The sequence below is a fragment of the Papio anubis genome, chromosome 4 (assembly GCF_008728515.1).
Source record: "Papio anubis isolate 15944 chromosome 4, Panubis1.0, whole genome shotgun sequence".
NCBI classification, from domain to species: domain Eukaryota; kingdom Metazoa; phylum Chordata; class Mammalia; order Primates; family Cercopithecidae; genus Papio; species Papio anubis.
Window position 1 is genome coordinate 156,440,030 of NC_044979.1, and position 25,405 is coordinate 156,465,434.

Here is a 25,405-nt window from a genome sequence, read left to right on the forward strand (position 1 = left end):
GAACTTTCAGAGGTCTTGGAGTTCTCTAATCAGACAGACAGCTAGAGAATCTATTTATTCTATAAACTGTAATTTCTTCCTCCATTCTTTTTTTTTTTTTTTTTTTGAAGATTGTGTGGATATATAAGTACTATTCTGTGGAATAAATATTTTTCTTTGATTTCTTAAGTTCAAATTTTCAAAAGCAAAGAATTATAATTTTGCTGTAGTCTAGTTTATTAAATTTATCGAACTGGACTTTTACATGTTATACTACTAGTGTTTTTTTCTGAAAAAATTATTGTTTAATTTAAGGCCATGACAATTTATGTCTATGCTTTCTTTTTAAAAGTTTTGTAGATTTTGGTTTTACCTTAGGGCTGTGATTCATTTTGATTTCATTTTTGTGGAGTAGGTATTCATTGTTTTTCCATGTTTATGTCTAGTTGATCAAGCACTAGTTAATAGAAAGGACTTTTCTTTTTCTAGCTAAGAGTTTGACAAAATTGTTGATCATTTCAGAGTATTAGTTTTCCATTTTGTTAATTCATATTTTCTGTAATCTGTCTGTTTTCCAGTTTGATGATTCCGGCTTTATCTTCATTATTTCCTTTCTTCTATGTATTTTGAATTCACCTTTCACTTGTTGTAGATTTTTAGGTGGAATCTTAGTATAGTATTTTAGATAATTCTTATTTTCTAATAGAATCACATAACTCCAAATTTTCACTAAGCAGTGCTTTAACTGAATCCCCCAGTATTGTAATATGTTCCATTTTTGTTGTGATTCAATTAAAAATATAATTTTCCTTTTAATTTCATCTTTGGCTCATCTATGTATAAGAATCTGTTTAACTTTCCGATATTTGGATTTTTCCTTGATATTTTGCTGTTATTGAGCTCTAATTTAGTTCAGTTGTGCTCAGAAAGCACTTTATTTTTTATTTTTATATGTATTAAGATCTGATTTATATTCAACCATACTATTTCGTGAATAGACGATTATACTTGAAAAGTACATATATTCTGTAGTTGTGTTTTAATGTCAGTTAGATCAAGGTAAATTATGGTATTTGTACTAGTCAGGGTTCCTCAGAGGGACAGAATTTTATATATATATATAATTATATATATTATATAAATTATATATACACAATATATTACAGAATTTTATATATATATAATAAACTCATATATATATGAGTTTATTAAGGAATATTAACTCATACCATCACAGGGTGCCACAATAAGCCATCTGCAGGCTGAGGACCAAGAAAGCCAGTCCGAATTCCATAGCTGAAGAACTTGGAGTCCGATGTTCGAGGACAGGAGGCATCCAGCATGGAAGAAAGATGTAGGCTGAGGGCTAGGCCAGTCTAGTCTTTTCACGTTTTTCTGCCTGCTTTATATTCTGGCCATACTGGCAGCTGATTAGATGGTGCCCACCCAGATTAAGGGTGGGTCTGCCTCTCCCAGTCCACTGACTCAAATGTTAATCTCCTTTGGCAACACCCTCACAGACACACCCAAGATCAATACTTTGCATCCTTCAATCCAATCAAGGTGACCCTCAGTATTAACCATCACAGCATTGTTTTAAACTTCTATCCTTACTAAATTTTGAATATAGCTCTTTTATCACATTAAGAGGTATTAAAATCTTCTACCACGACTGCGAACTATTTTTTCTCTCTTTTGTTGCTCTTTGCATTATGTATTTGGAGGCTTACAATGAGGCACATACACATTTATACTTTGTGTGTTGTGTTACTTTCCTGTTGCTGCTGTAATCAATTACAAAAGACTTAGTTGTATAATAAAACAAACTTACTGTCTTAACCATTTTGGAAGTCAGAGGTCTGAAATGATTCAGTGGGTTAAAATCGAGTGTGGGTTGGGCTGTGTTCCCTTGTGGAAGCTCCAGGATTCTGTTATCTTGGTTTATTTCAGCTTCTCAGAGGCTGCCCACATTCCTTGACTCATGGATTCCTTCCATCCTCAGAGCCTACAACGGCAGATCTCATCTTTCTCACATCGTATCACTCTGACTCCGTTTTCTCCTTCACAAGTCCATCTCTGCCTCAGACTTTCTTGCAATTAATTGCATCCACTTGGATAATTCAAGATAACCTTCTCATGTCAACATCTTTACTTTAGTCATAGCTGGTAATATGTTTGCAGTTTCTGAAGGTAAAGATGTTAGTATCTTTGGGAGGTCATTATTCTCCCTCCTGTTTGTGTCATTATGAATTTCCCCTTTTATTGGGATAAAATATCTCTTTTTCTCTGCTGATCTCTCACTTGACATATCTTAGCTAATAATCAAATATCTACGCTAGCCCTCTTATGCTTTTTGTTTGTATAACATTTTCCATTCATTTACTTTTAACCTATCTGCATTTTTATGTGAAGTTAAAATGTGTCATTTTAGGCAGCATATGATAGAATATTGCTTTCTCATTGACTGTAAATCTACCTTATAATTGGAGTGTTTAAACAAGCAGTCAGTAATTAACAGGATCAGGGAATAAATATTTTACTTTTTCTGGGCTACATACAGTCTCTGCCATATTTTTTTTTCTCTTGTAAACCATGAAAAAAGTAAAGACCATCCTCATCTCTAAGCCACATATAAAAGAAGCCCTTAGGCAAGACTTTGCCCATGGGCTGTAATTTGCCATCCACTGGTTTGCCATCCACTGGTCTATTAAATTTAATCCCATTGTTGATACTCTTTCATTTAGGCCTACAATTTTTATTTATCTTCTCTTTTATTCCTATGTTTTTTCACATTCTGTGCCCATTTTTCTGCCTTCTATTGAATTATTCAAAGTTTTAGTATTTTATTTTAATTTATATATTGGCAATATTTGTGGGTTTTGTTTTGTTTCATTTTGTTTTGTTTTAGATGATTCTATAGGAATTATAAGATACAAATCTACATTTTGAGAGTCTCCTTGAAATAGACTTGAGTTCATATTTTGACACTTTACATAAAATGTGAAACATTGCAACCATATGGATTCCTTACGCACACCTTATCTAGCTTTCTTTTTGACGTCATGCATTACATCTAAAATCATTGAAAATCCCATCAGGAATTATGATAATTTTTCTTTTAAGTAGTTACAAATATTTTAAAGAACTAAAGAGGAAAAAAAAATTTATACGTATTCATCTATATGTGGTTTTTTTGTTCTCCCTTCATTTTTAAAGATCCCAATTTATGTGTTTCATCTGAAAAAGTTTCTTCTCCATTTCTTTGAGAGCAGATTTTCTGGAGATAAATTCCATTTATTTATCTTTCCTCAAATGTCCACTACACCTCTTCCTTCCTGTTTCTGAAGGGTTGTTTTTCTTTGCTCTTGAGAATTCTATGTTGACATTTCTTTAAGCTTGGGGTTTCACTATCTTCTAGTCTCCTATGTTTTCTGTTTTATGTATATATAATACTTTAAGTTCTAGGGTACATGTGCACCCCTGCAGGTTTGTTACATAGGTATACATGTGCCATGTTGATGTTTTCACTCATAGCTGGGAATTGAACAATGAGAGCACTTGGACACAGGAAGTAGTCTCCTATGTTTTCAAAGAGAAAACCACATAAATTGACTCATTGTTCCTTCATGTGCCATGTATTATTTTATCTAACTGCTTTAAAGCTATTTTCTTTACCTTTGTTATTTATCAGTTTGATTAGGATGAGTCTAAGTGTTGCTTGTTTGAATTTTTTTATTTGGAGTGTACTGAGCTTCTGGAATGTGGGAATTTCTATTTGTCAACATGCTTGAGCCACGGTTTCTTTCTGGCCACTATTTCTTCAATTTGTGTGTGTGTGTGTAATCTCTTACTCATCTCTGGGACTTTACGTACACATACGTTATACCCTTTGAAATTGTTTCACAGGCTCATGAGATACCTCTCAGTTTTATCTATCTCATTTTTCACTGCCCTTCCAATTAGGTAATGTTCTCTTATTTCCTCTTCAAATTAACTGACTCTTTACTCCACCATCTCATTTCTGCTGTTGAGTCAATAGTGAATTTTTGGTTTTATCTCAGATATTATTATTATTTATTTATTTATTTATTTATTTTTAAGATGGAGTCTTGCTCTGTCGCCCAGGCTGGAATGCAATGGCGTGATCTCCGCTCACTGCAACCTTCGCCTCCTGGGTTCAAGCGATTCTCCTCCCCCAACCTTCCGAGTAACTGGGATTACAGGTGCGTGCCACCATGCCCAGCTAATTTTTTTTTTTTTTTTGTAGTTTTAGTAGAGACGGGGTTTCACTATCTTGGCCAGGCTGGTCTCAAACTCCTGGCCTCGTGATTCACCTGCCTCAGCCTCCCAAAGAGCTGGGATTCAGGCGGGAGCCACTGTGACTGCCCCAGATACTTTTTTTTTTTTTAGTTCCAGTATTTCAATTTGCTCTATTTTATTCTTTCTGTCTTTTTACTGAGAAGTCCTATAGTTTGATCCATTTCATTTTATCTATTTTAGAATATATACATTTTCTTCACCTCATAAATGATAAGCAGAGCTGCTCTAAAATAGTTGCTCTAAAATCTACTATCTGATAAATTCAACATCTAGGTCATTTTAGCATTTGCATATGTTCGTGGTATTTTTCCTTTACAATTCACCTCATTGTTCTGATTGTCAAAAAATATTGAATTGTGTCCTGGATATTGTAAATATTATGTTGTGCGTTCTCTGCATCTTTAGATAAACATCTGGGGATTTTATTTTTCAAGCAGTTAATCACCTCTAAGTTCTGTGTTCCATCCTATCAGCAGTGACTCAAAACCTCTAGTGATTTCTCGAAGCTTTTGCTATGCTGGCTTGTGCATGCAGAGCTAGGGCATAGACTGAAATTTCTGTGGGTTTATACTCAGAATTTTGACATACCCTTCTCTGTCTCCTATCTGAGATTACCCTCACACTCTCCAACATGATGTATGCTTCTTTCCAAGATACCTCTGTCCTTCTGGACAAGTTTTAGTTACCATGATCACTTTGAACCTCCTCAACTAGGGCTTGTCCTCTGGGAAAAGTCTTGAGAGAAAAATAAAGAAAAAAAAATGGAAACTAGTTTTCATTTCCCATCACAATCTTCCTGATTTTTTTTTCCTCTTAAGAACCCTTGGATAGTTGTTTTTTAAATTTATTTCATATTATTTTCAGAGTTCTAAATTCTTATTAGTAGTGAAGATATACTATCTTGGGTTTCAGCTGCCATTATATAATGAGAAATCTTTATATATTCTACTTCTAATACAACTTTAAAGCGTAAATATATTTGGTATGTGTAACCAATAACCTACATGTTTTAGTTTCAGTTTTCAGCAGTATTTTTATTATTTTTCTTTTATAAAATTTATTATTCAAATTGGTTAGAGTGTTTTACATCATATATTCTCAGAAACATTATGTTTGTAATGTAAGATGTTTAAACTACAAAATTTTAAAAAATGTTTAAGTATCTTTTCTTTCTGTCAGTGTATCAGTCCTTTGGACAGTCAGTTTTGTTTAATATTTTCTTCATTAGCCTGGTGTTTGTTGACATGTTTACATATAGACAAAAACTTCATGAAAACTGTAATAAGTTTACTGGTAGATATATAAGTATTTTAAATTTTAATTTGAAAGATATTCTAACTTTAGCTGAATTTAGAGTTATATGTTTAAAGTCTTAAATAGTATCCTTTAACTCTAAAACGTTATTTCTACTCATACAGAATGAATTTCACATAAAGCAAAAGAAAATCTTTAAGATCACTAAACAAATTCTCAAATTTTATCATAGATTCTATTTACATATTTTATTTTTTATTTCTATTGAAAGTTTTTTTTTCTTATGGATCTAACCTATGCTTGATGAATGCCATATTTAGAGTGTCTGGTTATTAACGTCTTCCATGTTTGTTATAAATTACTTGTGAGTCTCTAGCAGCCTAGTTTCCTTTTTGATTAATCTGAATTCTTATAGTATTTCTTTACATACATTCATGAAAATTTATTATTTTTCACAAAGTTACTAATGAATTCCAGGAAAATACCAAATATATTGGAAATCTACCTCACTTTTCCAAACTTTTGCTACATTTAAGAATACATTTTTAACTTTAGCATGATACTGATTTGCTTGTATATTTGCCTAGCCTCTTCACTATTGTACAGATACAAGATTATTACCTTCTAAGTGACTTATAATTAATTAAAAGACCAAATCACGTAGTAAATAATGTTTAAAGTAGATGAATATGATGATAGAAAATTCACTTATGGTAAATTATATAAATATGCTAGTGAAAGATTGATGAATACTTAAGTAGAAAGTAATATAATTCTTTTTTTTTTTTTTTTTTTTTTTTGAGGCAGAGTCTCGCTCTGTCCCCCAGGCTGGAGTGCAGTGGCCGGATCTCAGCTCACTGCAAGCTCCGCCTCCCGGCTTCCCGCCATTCTCCTGCCTCAGCCTCCCAAGTAGCTGCGACTACAGTCACCCGCCACTGCGCTGGGCTAATTTTTTGTATTTTTAGTAGAGATGGGGTTTCACCGTGGTCTCAATCTCCTGACCTTGTGATCCGCCCGCCTTGGCCTCCCAAAGTGCTGGGATTACAGGCGTGAGCCACCGCGCCCGGCCGTAATATAATTCTTAATATTAATTTCATTAGTTGCTACAGTTGAGGTTTCATTTTTTGTAATAGAAATAGAGAAAATATCACAAGATATATGTCTACATTTAGTGGGATATTGGGTTAAATAACCATTTGAAATATGTTACCATGATTGTAATTTAAAATTTAGCCTATCCTCTCTTTTAGTTACACTTCTAGTAAACCTGTATGATTGTATTATGAAAGTTGAAACTTGTTTTTTGTTTTACAGTTATGCCACCACTATTTATTAAATCTTAATTCTCCTTATGTGAAGATTATGACACATTTTTAGTTGTATATTGCAATCAATTGCCCATGATATATGCAGAAGTTGTCTAATAAGTATATTTTTTGGCAGTTGAAACCTGATTTGTCATTAAATATTTTATTTAGCAACAAATTCATAATAGTAATAAACCTCTTAGTACCTTATATAAAAGGCCGCAGAAAGCCATTGTTGTAAATAAATATTTTCCTATTAGTAAAGTTCAGAATAGTTTTGTTATGCATCATTGCCATCAAAGTTGTATGGAGACAAAAAATTACAAAGATATTACACAATGTTAAACACACACACACACACACACACAGACACACACCCCAGAACAATCTTATACTACCTGTACCAAGCAACTACAAGTTAATATTGCTAAGAGTGAGTAGAAAAGAGTCAAACCGTTTATAATTTGATAGAAGCAGCATTTACTGTAATAGCACTAAACTTAAGGTGTTAGAAGATTAAGCCTCTTTTTGCTCAAAACCTCTTTTGTGTTTCAGCTTAAGCAGATTTCTTGGCATTCTGCCAGTTCATTTTCAACATTTCAGAGGCATTACTTTACTAAGAAGCGGGAGTTGAACTAAAGTTCCAGTTTCTAAAACAAAGGAGATAACAGGCATGTGATATACAGTTTAATGCAGTAAGCACCAGTTACATAGTACATTTGATTACAAGTAGAATATCATTAAGTGTTGTGACTAGGTAATCCTTACATAGTAACTATTAATTAGACTCAATTATTTTATGTATACATTTAATTTAACAGTTACATGCTAACAATGCATGCTAAGAAATATTAGAAAATTTCATTTACATTTTTTTTTCTATTTGAGCTTGCTGCACCTGCCTTTAATTCTCCTTAGACATAATGGTGATTTGTAAATGCCTTTTCTCCTGTGGCCTAAAAGAGGGATTTAGCAGTATCCGATACATTCTAGGTTATGGTTACATTAAGTAATCCCATAGCACAGAATCATGTTACTTATTTACATGCCGTCCATATAAATAATAGATGTGTGCTTTATTAAGTAATACTTAACTCAAATTCTCTCAATATAACAGTAAATATACATTCTCTCAATATAACAGTGATTTTACTAGCATGATTGGTTAGATGTATAGGATGAGGTAAATAAGATGCGAACATGATTTAAACATTTAATGAAACTTATTTCAGTAAACACTTAGACATTAGAAAAATTCCTTGGTCGTAGCAGACATATATTTTATATCTGCGATTAAAATCTTGTCTTATGACCCTGACTTTTACACTCGCCATAGCACATTTAAGCCAATGAAACTTTAAAGAAGATGGCTCATTTGCAGACATAAATTGGTTCTACTGCCTGCAACTATTTAGGTTTTATGTCCAGTATGGTAATTTCAAGGACAGCAACTGAGAAAAATGTAAAGCATATCTCTTCATCCAGAAGATAAAAAGAACAGAACATTAAAAAAAGAAAGGTGAAAAGTCTTTTATTGTTAAGCTGTACATTTTTAACCCAAACTTTATGTGAACCCCCTGGGAAAATGTGAAATACCACATTCTTCATGCGCATCGATACTATCGTTTATCCTCGTTTTATAACATTTTTGTCTCTCTGACAGGTTTTATTTGATTCAGATCAGATCTTGTTAAAATGTATTTCAGAGATAATGGTAATGAAAATTTTTAAGGAACTTTAGGAAATACTCAATCCTTGAGATGATAAGCCTTAGAAGTGAACAAACAGCAAACAAATCAATAAAAATAGATATTTTGTAACTGGATTTATCACTGCCTCCTGGCATCTGTTTAACTCTAACAGCCAGGAATACTGATGTCTGCTTGAACCTTGCCCTTGCTTTCTATCCTTTCTCTGGAATGAAGACTTGCCCTAGGAATCCCAGTTCTTGGCGGGACAATGAATATCTTAGTTCAAGCTGCTATAATAAAATAGCGTAGATAGGGTGGGTTGAACAACAAACACTTATTTCTGCAAATCTAGGGGCTGGAAGTTGGAGATTAGGATGCTAGCAGGGTTGGGTGATTGGTAAGGGCCCTCTTTTTGGTTATGTACTGGCATGTACATGGCATGGCCTTTACTTGGTGCACATACACACACACAGACACACACACACACACACACACACAAATCTGGTGTCCCTTTCTCTTTTTATAAGGGCACTCCCATCACAGGTGTTTCATCCTCATAACCTCACTTAAACCTAACTGCTTCCCAAAGGCCCTAACTCCAAAGACCATTCATTACTTTGAGGGTTAGGAATTTAACATAGGAATTTAGGGAGGACACAAGCATTCAGTCCATAGCAGTGAGCTTTCTGGGTTTACCAGAGAAGGCGCCTCACACATAGGAGAAGTACAGAATTTCCACAACGTGAGGGGACAGTAAGTCATCTGCCACAAGGTCTTAGTGTATCTTTCAGGATATTCAAGACAAAAAAAATCAGTGAAGTCGGTAAAGGCTCAGCATGATGTGATCTCAGCCTCACACTGTTCATGTGGATCTAATCCTAAAACATTGGTTAATTCATTTAAATTACCAAGTTTCAATTTCCTATTTTGTAAAGTGAAAGAGACTTATCTATGAATTAAGGCATACTGTGGTTAGGGTTGTAATTAAATATTTTCAACAATATGAATCAGCCATATAGTACACACCAAGCCCTTTTCTAGGATTTTAGTATATAGAATTGAATAAAGCAAACAAACATCCCTGCTTTCATGGACATTGGCAAGAGAAACCAATGATTTTAAAAAATAAAGTAGAAAAATGCATAATGTGGGAAACAATGAGAAAGTCTAAGGAAGAAAAAAGTAAAACAGTGCAATGAGACACATCAGTCAGCTTGCCATAATAATTATGCATAATAAACACCCCAAAACACAGTGTCATACGATAATTATCACGTTGGAAACTGCTGATCAAAGCCAGGTTTGAATAAGGAGCTCGGCTTCAAACAGCAATGCCTGACTCATTGGTATGGATCCAGTAACACATATAACCAAGCTGAGGAAGCAGTGAGTACAGAGAGGATATTATCATCTTATGGTGATGGCAGAAGCACAAGAAAATAAGCCCAACAACAAAGACATATTTAGAGTGTTTGTTCACATCACATCCAAAAATGTCATGTGGCTAAGCCAAACATCAGTTCATCAGGGTAATACACTAGCCTTCTATTCGGAGGTCTTTTGGAGTGGAATTTTGCTGAACAATTTAATCCATATCAGACGTATATGCCTGTGGGTGAAATTTTGGATAGATGAAGAAAATACGGTAAGAGAGGGACCAGCTGCAAATGTAGGAAAAGAACATACCAGGCAGAGGGAACAAGGGCAGATTATTCAAGCAAGAGCAATTCTAGGAAATTCAAGAGGCAGCGCAGAGGCTAATGTTGCTGAAGCTGAATGAGCAAGGGTCACAGAGGAGGGGAAGATGAGGCCGTGAAGTTAACGAGATGCCAGATGTTATAGAGACATGCCGTCCAGTCCGGCAGCCACTTGTTACATGTGGCTTTGGAGCACTAAATGTGCTGCCAGTACAACTGAGCAACTGAAATTTTGGTTTTGTTTTACTTTAATTAACTCAAATTTAAAATATGATGCTCGATTTAGTTATTGGAAAACTTTTTAGTAATTTTGAAACAAATTGGGTATGTGAATCTGCGTATTCAGTTGTACATTATATAAAATCCAAAGGCAGAAGAGGCTTTCCCAGTACAAATCTAGTGGCTTATTTGAGATATGCTGTAAGTGTAAAATACACAATAGGTTTTGAAATCTTAGAACAAAAAATAAAGGTATAAAATATCTCACTATATCTCACTAATGTTGTTACTTATTTTTAATTTATATGGATATGTATTAGTTGTATGTATTTAAGGGGTCCATGTTACATTCCAGTGCAAGCAAAAAATGTGTAATCATCAAATCTGGGTAACTGGGATATCCATCATTTCAAACATCTATCATTTCTTTGTGTTGAGAACTCTATGAGTCTGTTCTCACGCTGCTAGTAAAGACATACCCGAGACTGGGTAACTTATAAAGGAAAAAGATGTAATCGACTCACAGTTCCACATGACTGCAGGGAGGCCTCACAATCATGGCTGAAGGCAAATGAGGCGCGAAGTCATCTTACATGGTAGCAGGCAAGAGAGTGTGTGCACGGGAACTTCCCTTTAAAAAAGCATCAGATCTTATGAGACTTAGTCACTATCCACAAGAACAGCCCTGGAAAGACCCACTCTCATGATTCAGTCCCCTCCCACCAGTCCCCTTCCATGACACGCGGGAATTATGGGAGCTACAATTCAAGATGAGATTTGGGTAGGGACACAGCCAAACCATATCGGGAACATTCTAAGTCTTATAGCTATTTTGACATATACAATAAGTTATCGTTAACTATAGTTGCCCTCTTGTGCTACTGAACCCTACATGTTATTCCTCCTATCTAACTATAATTTTGTACCAATTAACAAATCTCTCTTTATTTTTCCCTGCCCAGTATCCTTTCCAGCCTCTGGGAACCACCATTCTATTCTTCATCCATGAGATCAATTTTTTTCAGCTCCCACATATAAGTGAGAATATTGCCTTTTAGCTAAGCCTGACTTACTTCACTCAGTGTCCTCCGGTTTCATCTATATTGCTGCAAATGATAAGATTTCATTCTCTTTTATGACTGAATAGCATTCCATAGTGTACATATCTCACATTTTCTTTATCCATTCATGCATTGGTGAACACTTAGGTTGATTCTGTATCATGGCTATTGTTATTATTATGAGGCGGAGTCTCACTCTGTCGCCAGGCTATAGTGCAGTGGCACGATCTCGGCTCACTGCAACCTCCGCCTCCCTGGGTCAGGCAATTCTCTTGCCTCAGCCTCCCGAGTAGCTGGGACTACAGTCACGTGCCACCACACCCAGCTAATTTTTGTATTTTTATCAGAGACAGGATTTCACCATATTGGCCAGTATGGTCTCAATCTCTTGACCTCGTGATCTGCCCGCCTTGGCCTCCCAAAGTGCTGGGATTACAGGCGTGAGCCACCGCACCACCTGGCTTCTATTTTTTTATATTGACTACATGTTGAAATTATACCACTCTAAATATATTCATTATATTATTACAATTAATTTGACCTTTATTCTGTTTCTTTTTCAGCATGGCTCTGAGAAAATTTAACATTGCATAGGTGGCTCCCATTGCCATTGTCTATATTAGCAGCACTAATATAGAGCTTTATAATATTAAGGAGGACTTTAAAAAGGATGAGAGGCCCCTGGAGAGTTTTGATCAGAGGTGCAAGCAATCTTCTCAGATCATATTTTAAGAGAATGACGTTTGCTACAGAGCTGAGAATAGACTGAAAGGGGTACGAAGGCAGAAGCAAGGGAGAAACACCAGTAGGGAGACCATTGCAATACATCCAGTGAATTTCATAGTATTATTCTAATTTGACGTCACTTTAATATAAATTTATGTAACTATTGGTGAACATCCTTTTAAAAAGAACAAATAACATATTCAGCATATATTAATTAGAATGGATTACACTAAAGACAAGAATTGAGTTTATTATATATTTTTCTTTATTCAAATTATTTCAAGAATTTATAAAAACAACTCATTGACTGTATTTTTAAGAAATGCATGCAATTCTAGAAAGCAAGAGAAAAACAATCACAGGGAAATATTACATTCTAGGTATAATGTAAAATTGTGTGTTTTTTACGCTAAATGCATGGTCAAAAGAGTAATGTGCTTAGTTTTAAAATAGTGTTCACCTTTGTGAAAATATGCACATTTATATTTTTCTCTAAGTGGTTTCCAACTTGCTTGGATAATCATCATGTATTAATAAGAAAAACAAAATATTTCTGTAAGTTGTTTTATAATTATTCAAGAAGAAAATGGTATTTCTGTATCTTCGATTAAAAACCTTTGATTTTAGTTATTCAATTTAATAATAGTCAAGTGTGGTAGTGCATGCCTGTAATCACACCTCCTCAGGAGGCTTAGGCAGGAGGATCATTTGAACACAGAAGTTCAAGACCAGCCTGAGCAATACAGCGAGACCCCATCTCAAGTAATAATAGTAATAATAGAAATAATAATAAATAACATTTCTTGTACAACATTAGAAATAGACTGTTAGTATTTTTCAAACATGCAAATAATTGAACATACTTACAAATATTTCAGTAAGCCTAGGGGACCAGAATCTACTTACGTAGAATAGCTTAGAAAGCATCATAAAATAACATATAACTTAATGTGCTTAGAAGAAAGTATGTGTCATAGATAGTATACAAATGAGCAATAAGAGAAAAAACCCTTTGAAAGGTAACATCATCACAGTATTTTGAAGTAGAACCTAAGGAGGAGATAATATTGAATCTGAATCTAATACAACATTAAAACAATAATGATCAGATAATTAATCTGAATCAAATGTGATATTAAAACATATATGACTAATTCAAATTAGTGTATTTATTCACATAGATCCCTTCATTTCAAGCTCACCAGCACTAAAATGTCTTTTCTCTGCTTTAGTATTGTGGACATGAAAAATTTCCTGCCCTTGGAATGAGGATGAAGTCTTGATCAGAGCAAATCTCCTCTTTAAATAATTATTGTTAGTACTCTTGGTATCTCAAAATTCGTCACATGCATCCGAATTTGAAACATTTCTGGTTACGTAGAAGTTATTTTATTATCATCTTCTTTGTTTAAATGATCTTTGATGTTTCTTGGGCCGCTAATAATTTTGCTGAGATTGTAAGAGCAATTATCAATGAGTTCAGTCTAATGCCAAAAAAAAAAAAAAAAAGAATTCTAATTTTTTAAAAACGTTTAAATTCAGGGGTACAAGTACAGGTTTGTTACATAGGTAAACCTGAGTCAGAGGGGGTTTTTTTGTGTGTATACAGATTATTTCATCATCCAGGTATTAAGCCTAGTACCTATTAGTTATTTGTCCTGATCCTCTCCCCCCACACCCTCCACCCTTTGATAGTTCTCAGTGTGTTGTTCCCCTGTATGTGTCCATGTATTCTCATCATTTAACTCCAACTTCTAAGTGAGAACATGCATTGGTTGTCTGTTCCTAAGTTAGTTTGCTAAGGATAATGTCCTCCAGCTCCATCTAGGTCCCTGCAGAGGACACGATATCATTCTTTTTTATGGCCACATAGTATTCCGGGGTGAACTTGTACCACATTTTCTTTATCCAGTCTATCATTGATGGACATTTAGGTTGAGTCCATGTCTTTACTATTGTGATAGTGCTGCAGTGAACATACAAATGCATGTGTCTTTATACTAGAATGATTTACATTCCTTTGGGTATATACCCAGTAATGGGATTGCTGGGTCAAATGCTGTTTCTGTCTTTAGGTTTTGAAGAATCCCCACACAGTCTTCCACAATGGCTGAACTAATATACACTACCATCAACAGTGTAACAGTGTTCCTTTTCCTCCACAACCTAGCCAGGGTCTATTGTTGTTGACTTTTTAATAATAGTGATTCTCACTGATGTGAGATGGGTATCTCATTGTGGTTTCGATTTGCATTTCCCTAGTGATCAGTGATGTTGAGCTTTTTATCAAATGATTGTTGGCCACATGTATGTCCTCTTTTGAGAAGTGTCTGTTCATGTTCTTTGCCCACTTTTTAATGGTTTTTTTTTCTTGTAAATTTGTTTAAGTTTCTTATAGATGCTAGATATTAGACCTTTGTCAGATGCATAGTTTGAAAAACTTTTCTTCCATTCTGTAGGTTGTCTGTTTATTCTGTTGATACTCTATTTTGCTGTGCAGAAGCTCTTTAGTTTCATTATATCCCATTTGTCAACTTTTGCTATTGTTGCGACTGATTTTGGCATCTTCATCATGAAATCTTTGCCGTGTTTATGTCCTGAATGGTATTATCTAGGTTGCCTTCCAGGGTTTTTATATTTTGAGATTTACATATAAGTCTTTCATCCATCTTGGGTTAATTTTTGTATACAGTATAAGGAAGGGGTCCACTTTCAGTCTTCTGCATATGGCTAGCCAGCTATCCCAGCACCATTTGTTGAATAGGGAATCCTTTTCCCATTGCTTGTTTTTGTGAAGTTTGTTGAAGATCGATAGTTACAGATGTGCGTTCTTATTTCTGGGTTCTCTATTCTGCTCCATTGGTTTGTATGTCTGCTCTTGTATCAGTACCATGCTGTTTTGGTTACTGTAGCCCTGTAGTTTTTCTGTGATTTTTTTCAGATAGCATAAAATGATTAATTTCTATGATACAAATACTAGGGTATCATCAATGCTAAAACAGTTGTCCTGTATAATTTTTTCTTACCGGACCAAAATTTTTTGTTTTGGCACCTTATTTTAATTATTCTAAGAGATCTTTATTAACCTAATAAGTATTGGATATATAAAATTAAAGATCATATCTTAATAAACCAAGATTTTAATTTTATTTAGGTATATGCAGGTTTGCTTTGAAATGCAAATTCTGAAATAAACCGGCATTATTAGTATTTATAAAACAACTTGAATACTGATGTATCTATATCACCAATAATTCTTCCTTTGATAACTCAGAAGTTTTTATGAAAGAGGTTCATTTAAGCTTTGTTTTCTAAATACATAGGTGAAATTATACTTAAAGATGATACACCTATTCACGAAAAATTCAATTACATAACGTAAAAAATAGAAGACAAATTAGCCATTAGAAGTACAGCTACAATATTTTTATTAGTATTTTATGTATGATTTGAGGGAGGAAAGATATTCTGATGAGAAAAGGGGGAATAATATTAGAAATATGAATAATTCACCTTACTTATCAAATTTTTCTTATGGCCAATAAAGATTTTATCATGAATGAAACTCAAATTAGAGAGAAAGCCAGTGTGTGCTAAGAAGTCACATATAGGTATTCCTTAATAAAAATTACTCTTACGATTCAAGGATCATAAAATATGCTGAGATTTATGCATAACTTGGCTGTTCAAAATTAGAACAAACACTGCATATCCAGTGTTACGGTTAACTGGCAGGAAGCACACATGTAATTTAGTATTCCACATAGCCATTAGAATTCCCATGGTACATGGACTGAATCCAGTTAATTGCCATAGCTTTTTCTACATATGACAGAACACAGAGAACTGAATCTATGAAATCATTAATTGAATTATCCTTTAAATCTGCCAAAGGATATATTAGTTTTTACTCCCTTGGTAGCTTCCCTCAGCATAAATCCAATGAGAAAATGTAAATGACTGAAAAAAAAAAAAAGTCAGAGTGTTACAGGTTGTTTTAAATGTAGAGTTAAACCTTAGTTAATGTATAGGGCCAGCTTCTCTACAAAATAATAATAAAGGTCTAAGCAAGACAATGTGTAACAATAGATATAACACTGGATTGAAGTCCAGGTTTCTGTGTCTTTAGAAATATCAAACAAATGTAGGTGTATTTCTCATCCTCTTTTAAATGGAGTGATGACATCTAGAATACATACTTATCCTGGTTTTCATTCATCGATTTTACTGTTATTGACTGAATAGGTACTTATATTTAGGTGCTGTAGAAGAACTGAGAGGCAAGTAACATTGTTCTTTCCCTCATTGAATTTGTAAATTAGGCTGACCGGGTGTGGTGGTTCATGCCTGTAATCCCGACACTTTGGGAGGCCGAGGCAGATGGATCACCTGAAGTCAGGAGTTCGAGACCAGCCTGGGCAACATGGTGAAACCCCATCTCTATTAAGAATACCAAAAAATTAGCTAAGCCTGGTGGTGCATGCCTATAATCCCAGCTCTTGAGAGGCTGATGTAGGAGCGTCACTTGAACCCGGGAAGAAGAGGTGGCAGTTAGACGAGATCATGCCACTGCACTCCTGGTCCATAAGTGGGGCCACAGAGCGAGACTTTGTCTTAAAGAAAAAAAAAAGAAAAAGAATTTATAAATAAGGGAGATAGAACATACATGGGTATATTAAAATGAAATATATCAAAAGTGGTTAGGTTTTGACCATACTGCCAAAAGCAGTCTACAAATTCAACTCAATTCTAATAAAAATAACACCATAATTCTTCACAGAATTAGAAAAAATAATTCTAAAATTCATATGGAACCATAAAAGAGCCCTCATAGCCAAAGCAATACTAAGCAGAAAGAACAAATCTGGAGGCAACACATTACCCAACTCTACTATGCGGCTATAGCCAACAAAACAGCATGGATTAAATAGGCGCACAGTCCAATGGAACAAAATAGAGAACTCAGAAATAAAACCAAATACTTATAGCCAACTGATCTTTGACAAAGCAAACAAAAACATAAAGTGGGGAAAGGACACCCTATTCAACAAACGGTACTGGAATAATTGGCAAGTCACATGTAGAAAAATGAAACTGCATCCTCATCTCCCACTTTAAGCAAAAATCAACTCAAGATAGATCAAAGACTTAAATCTAAGACCTGAAATCATAAAAATCCTAGAAGATAATATGGGAAAATTCCTCTAGACATTGGCTTAGGCAAAGACTTCATGACCAAGAACCTAAAAGCAAATGCAATAAAAACAAAGATAAATAGATGCGACTTAATTAAGTTAAAAAGCTTCTGCACAGAAAAAAAAAAATCAGGTAGTAAACAGTCAACCCACCGAGTGGAAGAAAATCTTCACAAACTGTGTGTCCGACAAAGGACTAATATCAAGAATCTACAAGGAACTCAAATCAGCAAGAAAAATAAATAATCCCGTCAATATGTGGGCTAAGGACATGAATAGGCAATTCTCAAAGAAGATATACAAATGGGCAACAAATATATGTAAAATTCTCAGCATTACTAACAATCAGGGAAATGCAAATCAAAACCACAATGTGATATAACCTCCCTCTTGAAAGAATAGCCATAATCAAAGAAATAAAAAAGCAATAGTGTTGGCACATATATGGCGAAAACGGAACACTTTTAGATTGCTGGTGGGGATGTAAACTGGTACAACTGTCATGGGATCTTTAGGGTGTCACTTTGCCAGCTGGAAACTTCTGTGGCTGGTGGTACCTCTGCTTGGGTTTTGCTTGCTTACACTGGGCTCATTCTGCCCACTCAGCAAAGCAGGCTGCGCTCAGCTCATGCTACTGGCCTAGATCCCCTACCTGCCAAGGGCAAACCAGGTCAGGAGTGGTAACAGGTGTGTGGGTGGGCAGGTGCAGGGTCCAGCCACTGGGTCCATCCAGGCACTCCAGCTGCTGTGGTGGGGCAGGCAGCTCCAGGCGCCACTCCATGCAAGGCTGAACCAGGTGTATCTCAAGGGGCTTCCACTGCAGGCACCATCATCTGGACCAGGGGAATGCAATGGTACCTGAAAGCTCAGAGACTCCAGAGAGTGTAGAGCCCCAAAGATGGTGTTACATCATGCCACAGCCTTGGCATGGGGATCCCCAAGGTCTGGGCTCCCAGAAGAACCACAGCTCTTCTGTCTTTCTCATTGCCTGCAATGTGGCAAGTGGGGGGCATGTTTCAGCCCTGTTTGTCTTATAGCTCTTTCAGTCCTGCCATTCCGCAGGTCCTGAGTTCTTGTCTCATGTCCAGGAAGAATGAGGTATACAGACAAGTGGTGGGTGAGCAAGGAGGAAAGGACCTTCACTGAGCTACAGAAAGGCTCTCAGGAGACCCTAAGTGGGTAGCTTTATCCACCCGCAGGTCATCCTGACATCTGTCCAACTCTGGCTGAGTCAGGTTTTTATGGGTTCAGAGGGAGGAAGTGTGTGCTGATTGATCCATGGTTGGCCATGGGTAGGCCTGGAAAAAGCACCATGAGTTATCACTCGGGGCCATGATTCCACGTGGAACTTGCAGTCCTACCCCCAGGCTTCAGGCTGTCCCTGGATTGAAGGTGGTGTTTCACAGGAGACCCTCAGCTTTCTGCCCAGGAGCCTGTCTGCCTCCTGCTGCCATCAACATGCTGTCCATGGCCCCAGGCTTTTCATGTCAAGGGGTGCCTGTAGGCCCCTGCTGAGCCACCCTCAGTCCTCCATCAGTCTCCGTCCTGTTCTCCTGGGTGCCCAATGTCTAGAGGGGGTCGAGGTAGCAGGGGGCTGGTGTGTCAGCACCTCCATGAGTGTGCACACACCTAGGTGGGATGGGACAGCACCTGGGCTGGGCCACAACTTTGCTCCAAAATCAGAGCAGGCACCAGGAGTGAGGAGAGGCCAGGGATGGGAGCATGCACTTCCCAGCCTGTGGGGGAAGGGAAGCTTCCTCACCTCCTGAGAACAGAGCATGACTGTGTGGCTGCACCTGCACAAGGGAGTACAGGGCTCCCACCCCACCTACTCAGTAGGAGGCAGGGCTTCTTTCTGTTCCTGGCCCCTGCCAGCTCTGTGGAGTGCACAGCCCCGGCCAGACCTCCCCAACTGCAGCTGGCATCTTCACAGTGGCTGCTCCAGATGGACTGTCGCTGCCATCACAACCACTATGGAAAACTGTGTGGAGATTCCATAAAGAACTAAAAGTAGATCTGCCATTTTATCCAACAATCCCACTACTGGGTATCTACCCAGAGAAAAGAAGTCGTTATATGAAATAAACACTTGCACATACATGTTTATAGCAGCACAATTAGCAACTGCGAAAGTATAGAACCAGCCCAAATGTCCATTAATCAATAAGTGGATAAAGAAAATGTAGTGTGTGTGAATACTATTCAGCCATATGAAGGAACAAAATAATGGCATTTGTAATAACCTGGTTGGATTTGGAGACCCTTATTCTAAGTGATGTAACTCAGGAATGGAACACCAAATATTGAATGTTCGTACTCATAAGTGGGAACTACACTATGAGGATGCAAAGGCATAAGAATGATACAATGGACTTTGGGGACTGAGGGAAAAGGGTGAGAGTAGGATCAGGAATAAAATACTAGACATTGGATACAGTAGATACTGCTCAGGTGATGCGTACACCAAAATCCCACAAATCAGCACTAAATAACTTATCCTTAGAACCAAACACCATCTATTCCCCCAAAACTTACTGAAATAAAAAATTTAAAAAGAAGAAAAAATGTGATTAGGCAGATTGAGACAGCTAGAACAAAGGGCTGAAAGCACAAGAGTTCAGGGTGATTAGGGTTTAAGAAAAAGAGTTAATCTAAATGTGTGCAAGGTCACATATAGGCATAGACTAGTTTATATGAAGCTTTGTAAAGAGTCATAAAAGTTTGGATTTAAGGAGTGTGAATAGGATCTTTAAAAGATTTTAGGCAGGATAGTTACCTTTGCTTAAAGTAGAAACTGGTAGGTGAGTAAGCCAGCAAGGGGCTTCTAAAACTGACCAGGTGGTGACTATGAACTGGACAAGAGAGCTCATACCAAATATTGAGAGACATGAATGGTATTTCTATATATTCTGCTTTAGTGGTGAGAAATCAATGACAATGCTTTTAAAATTGACACTATATTATAACCAAATCTAAGTTCAGCTGCTCACCACTTGAAAGCCAAACACAAGAGACGAGCGTTGGCGGGAGGAAAAGCAGATTTATTCTGAGAGCCAGCAAACCAAGAAAATGGTGGACTAGCATCCTAAACTACCATATTAAGTCAGTACAAATTTCAGCCTCTTTTTTGTTAAGGGCAGGGAGGGGGAAGAGGACGGGATTAGGATCAAGAGGTGGCCAAGGGTTCAACCATTATGGAAAACAGTATGGCGATTCCTCAAGGATCTAGAACTAGATGTACCATATGACCCAGCCATCCCATTACTGGGTATATACCCAAAGGATTATAAATCATGCTGCTATAAAGACACATGCACACATATGTTTTTTGCGGCACTATTCACAATAGCAAAGACTTGGAATCAACCCAAATGTCCATCAGTGACAGACTGGATTAAGAAAATGTGGCACATATACACCATGGAATACTATGCAGCCATAAAAAAGGATGAGTTTGTGCCCTTTGTAGGGACATGGATGCAGCTGGAAACCATCATTCTCAGCAAACTATTGCAAGAATAGAAAACCAAACACCGCTTGTTCTCACTCATAGGTGGGAACTGAACAATGAGAACACTTGGACTTGGGAAGGGGAACATTATACACCAGGTCCTATCATGGTGGGGGGGATTGCATTGGGAGTTATACCTGATGTAAATGACGAGTTGATGGGTGGGTGCTGATGAGTTGATGGGTGCAGCACGCCAACATGGCACAAGTATACATATGTAATAAACCTGCACGTTATGCACATGTACCCTAGAATTTAAAGTATAATAATAATAAAAAAAAAAAAAGGTGGCCAAGGGTTGCAGACATCTGAGTGTCAGTGAGGATCCAATGGGGTTGGAAACTTTTTTGTCTTTGGTCAAGTCATGATGCTCCTATAAATATTTAATGAGAAATATGGTTAATTTTTACATACTTTTCCTTTAACCCCAGAATTAGTTTTGAAAATTATATGATTGCTGTATTTGCATATTATGAGTGTTATAAAATTATTCTAACCTACATGTAAGAATGGATAAAGGCTCCTTAAACAAAAATGGAGTTAGTTATGACAGTTCTTTTGCTGTTTCACTGTAACACTATTACTTCTGAAAATAACTATTTCTATTATTTGTAGTTCTTAAAATATAATATTAAAAAGGGCATTTGAAAATTGTTTGCCACAGAGTATTATGACTGGAAAAGAGGAAGATATTTCACTCTAATATGTGAATGCTTTGAAGAGTATGTAAGACATAATCTACAACACAATCATAATACAGTTTTACATGGACAATGTCTATTCATATTATCAATATGATTTTTAAAAACTTATTTTTTATTATAAATTATTTCCCTAGTAATGCCTTTTCAATTTGATTTAGAAAGTGGATTGTATATCGTGAGTTTTATGGTGAGTTGCCTTGTTCTAATATTCATCACCTAGTGGAAATTCAGTTCAAAGACTTGTGTATTTCAGTTCCCAGAGCCTGTGTTATGCTTTGTTATCAGCTTCACCCTGCTCAGACACAGGCAGAATTCAGTAATGCAGGCCAGCACTCATCAAGAACTAAGACTTTTCTTAGGTCACAGGTACCAACCACAAATGAACTAGGCTCAGAAAAAAGATTTCACAGCCAGAGGAGGAATTACAAAAGAAAGTAGAAGGCTTGCATTAAGCAAGTAATCAAGTCAAGAAATCCCATACTGCAGGGGAATGCAGTGATCAGTACTGACTCCAAGTTCACCTCCAAGTCTCAGCAATAAGGAAAAAAAAAAAAGAGGCAGGGAGGGGGCATTTATCAAAACAAGTATAACTTGGTACCAAGTCTAAAGACATGCTTAAAAGTTTCTTTGGTATCTCCTAGTATGGAAAAGATTGGGCTGAAAATAAGCTTATTCTGAATGAAGCATTGAGGAAGGTGACAGATTCAGATCCTGGCATATGTCACTGTTTCATGTGATGCTGGCAATGTAATGTCAGAAATTCATTCAAGGGCAGGGATTTAAGAATAAATGTTCTAGGTCAGACTTCTGTCTGTACAGCTGCCATTTAATTAAATCTAAATAATTTATCATTAGGGATTGTTTCATTGTGATAACAGCTAAAAGAGCATAGTTGCTTGTTTTTAATGTCTATAGACACATTACAAATTTTGTATGTTTGTATATTTTGAATGTTTGCAGTATTCCTTTTCTTACAGTCTATATAGTAATGCACAATTTTTATTAATTATATACTTATTAAGAAGATTTTGGAGTCTTAAGATAATACATTTACCACCAAGGACCACTGCATTATTTACCCTCATGTAGTCTCTGTTTGAAAGATACTCAGTTATTAAAATATTTACCAAGTAACCTTTTTTGTTTTTCTGAGACAGAGTCTAACTTTGTCACCCAGGCTGGAGTGCAGTGATGCAATCTTGGCTCATTGCAGCCTCCGTCTCCTGGGTTCAAGTGATTCTCGTGCCTCAGCCTCCCAAGTACCAGGGATTACAGGCACCTTATTGTACAAACATATGCATGTCAATGCCTGCATGTGTATGTAGTAAACTACACCAGAGGCTTCTGTAAACATGAAATAATTATTATCCCAGGTAGCTTACATAATTCTTCAGAAAAGCAAATGCCACTTTTTATATGGTCTAGTGCTACCTTATGTATCATAAAAGTGATATGCATGTTTATTTTTAAAATTTGTCCCAGAGTCATTTTAAAGAACTCTTAGAGGTTAAGGAATTTGGGAAGAATTTATCTAGTTCAACTCCCAAATTCTTTAAAGAAGAGAAAAAAAGGCCAAACTGATAAGCAGAAACTCAAGGTCACATCTTTGCTACTTGGCAGAGTTGGCCCTCAATTTTGATGGCAAGTTTAATGCTATTTCCAATACAAAATTTTGCTTATAAGCACCAGCCACAAATTTTATTTTGTTTTTATCCACTATTATGTGTGTGCCATCTCCAGACCTTTTTAATTTAGTTGTACATATTTATGGGGTACAATGTGATGTTTTCATATATGTTCAACAGTGTGTACAATGTGATGTTTTCATATATGTCCAACAGTGTGGAATGATTAAATTCTTCACCTCACATACTCAGGACTTTTTGTGATGAGAAAAATGTACTGTGTTAGCAATTTTGAAACATGTGATACACTAACTGTTGTCATCTTATTGTATAATACATCTCAAAAACTTACTTCTGTTGTCTAACTGAATCTTTGAACTCCTTGGCCAACATCTTTCTATCCCTCTTAACCACCACAGCCTCTGGTAACCACCAATCTACTGCCTTTTTCTATGAATTTGACTGTTTTCGATTCCATATGTATAAATTAGATTATGCAGTATTTGTGTTTCTGTGCCTGGTTTAGTTGTTGCTTAATTTATGACATCTGTGGTTTAGTAAAAATGGGAAATATGGATACTTTAGGGAAAAAATGTTGTTCAGTTGTATTGTGGCCATTCCAACTTAGATTTCATACCCGAGTCTTCAAAATAATTTATACAAAAAAGTGACTATGACTTAAACAAAATGAAAAGTGAGGAAAGAACCATTTATTTTGTTAGATTTTATCCTAAACTCTCACTTTATAAGGTAGTTTGTTCTAGAAATAGTTTCTACACAAGTAGTCATTAACATAATCAATAGATATTTTTTGTCAGATTAGTAAGAGCAGATTTAACTCTGGTTGTCTTACATTTTAATAATTGGTAATTTATGAGTGTTTGTATGTTAATCTTGTTAAACTTATGTGATAAAAGTATTCAAATGACATATATTTTTGTGAGTTCTGATGCCCTATGTTAAATACATGAAATTAGGCCAGGCACAGTGGCTTACGCCTGTAATCCCAGCACTTTGGGAGGCTGAGGTGGGCAGATCACAAGTTCAGGAGATCGAGACCATCCTGGCTAACAGAATGAAACCCCATCTCTACTAAAAATACAAAAAATTAACCAGGCGTGGTGGCGGAGGCCTGTAGTCCCAGCTACTCAGGAGGCTGAGGCAGGAGAATGGCGGGAACCCGGGAGGCAGAGCTTGCAGTGAGCTGAGATTGCACCACTGCACTCCAGCCTGGGTGACAGAGGGAGACTCCGTCTCAAAAAACAAACAAACAAACAAAACAAAACAAAACAAACAAACATGAAATTAGAATTATGTGGCTTCTTTTTATAGTCAAGCAAAGATTACTAATGCTTATACTACTTAAATGATTATTTAACTTAAAGAAAATGCCTATAATTATTTTATTATATTGTATTACAGATGCCCCCAAGTTCATATCAAACCAAACAATTTATTACTCTTGGGAAGGAAATCCTATCAATATAAGTTGTGATGTGAAATCAAATCCACCAGCATCAATTCACTGGAGAAGAGAGAAATTAGTCTTACCTGCTAAAAACACGACCAATTTAAAGACATATAGTACAGGAAGGAAGATGATATTAGAGGTAAGTCGACGTGTATACTCAAAAAATTGTATTATTTTAGCAACTATCTGTTATTTCAGAATATATTTAAATATCTTCATATACCTGTATACAATGAGAGAGAGAGAAATCATAGTGTATATATTTTACAGTTATTTACTTAAAGGTCCATTGGATCATGGCTCATTAATGATGAGTGTATGAAAGTCTGTTCACTTATATAGAAGTGTGGCTATATAGCAAAGACCACTATTTTTATGAATGCACTTTTAGGAATGAAAACAATTACATGGCAGGGCGCCATAGCTCACACCTGTAATCCCAGCACTTTGGGAGGCCCGAGGCAGGTGGATCACAAGGTCAGGTGATCCTGGCCAACATGGTGAAACCCCATCTCTACTAAAAATACAAAAATTAGCTGGGTGTGGTGGTGTGCGCCTGTAGTCCCAGCTTCTCGGGAGGCTGAGGCAGGAGAATCGCTTGAATCTGGGAGGTGGAGGTTGCAGTGAGCCGAGATTGTGCCTCTG

General features: G+C 36.2%; 1 protein-coding gene across 5 annotated transcripts in view; it reads left to right on the forward strand.

The window, feature by feature from the left end:
* Window positions 1–25,405, forward strand: part of NCAM2 (neural cell adhesion molecule 2) — a 549,007-nt gene that overhangs the window by 393,637 nt on the left and 129,965 nt on the right. For all 5 annotated transcript variants that reach the window (XM_017956502.3, XM_009202420.4, XM_009202421.4 and 2 more), the window contains exon 10: window positions 24,712–24,899. In XM_017956502.3, coding sequence (XP_017811991.1) covers window positions 24,712–24,899 — 188 coding nt within the window. The remainder of the gene's footprint in view (window positions 1–24,711; window positions 24,900–25,405) is intronic.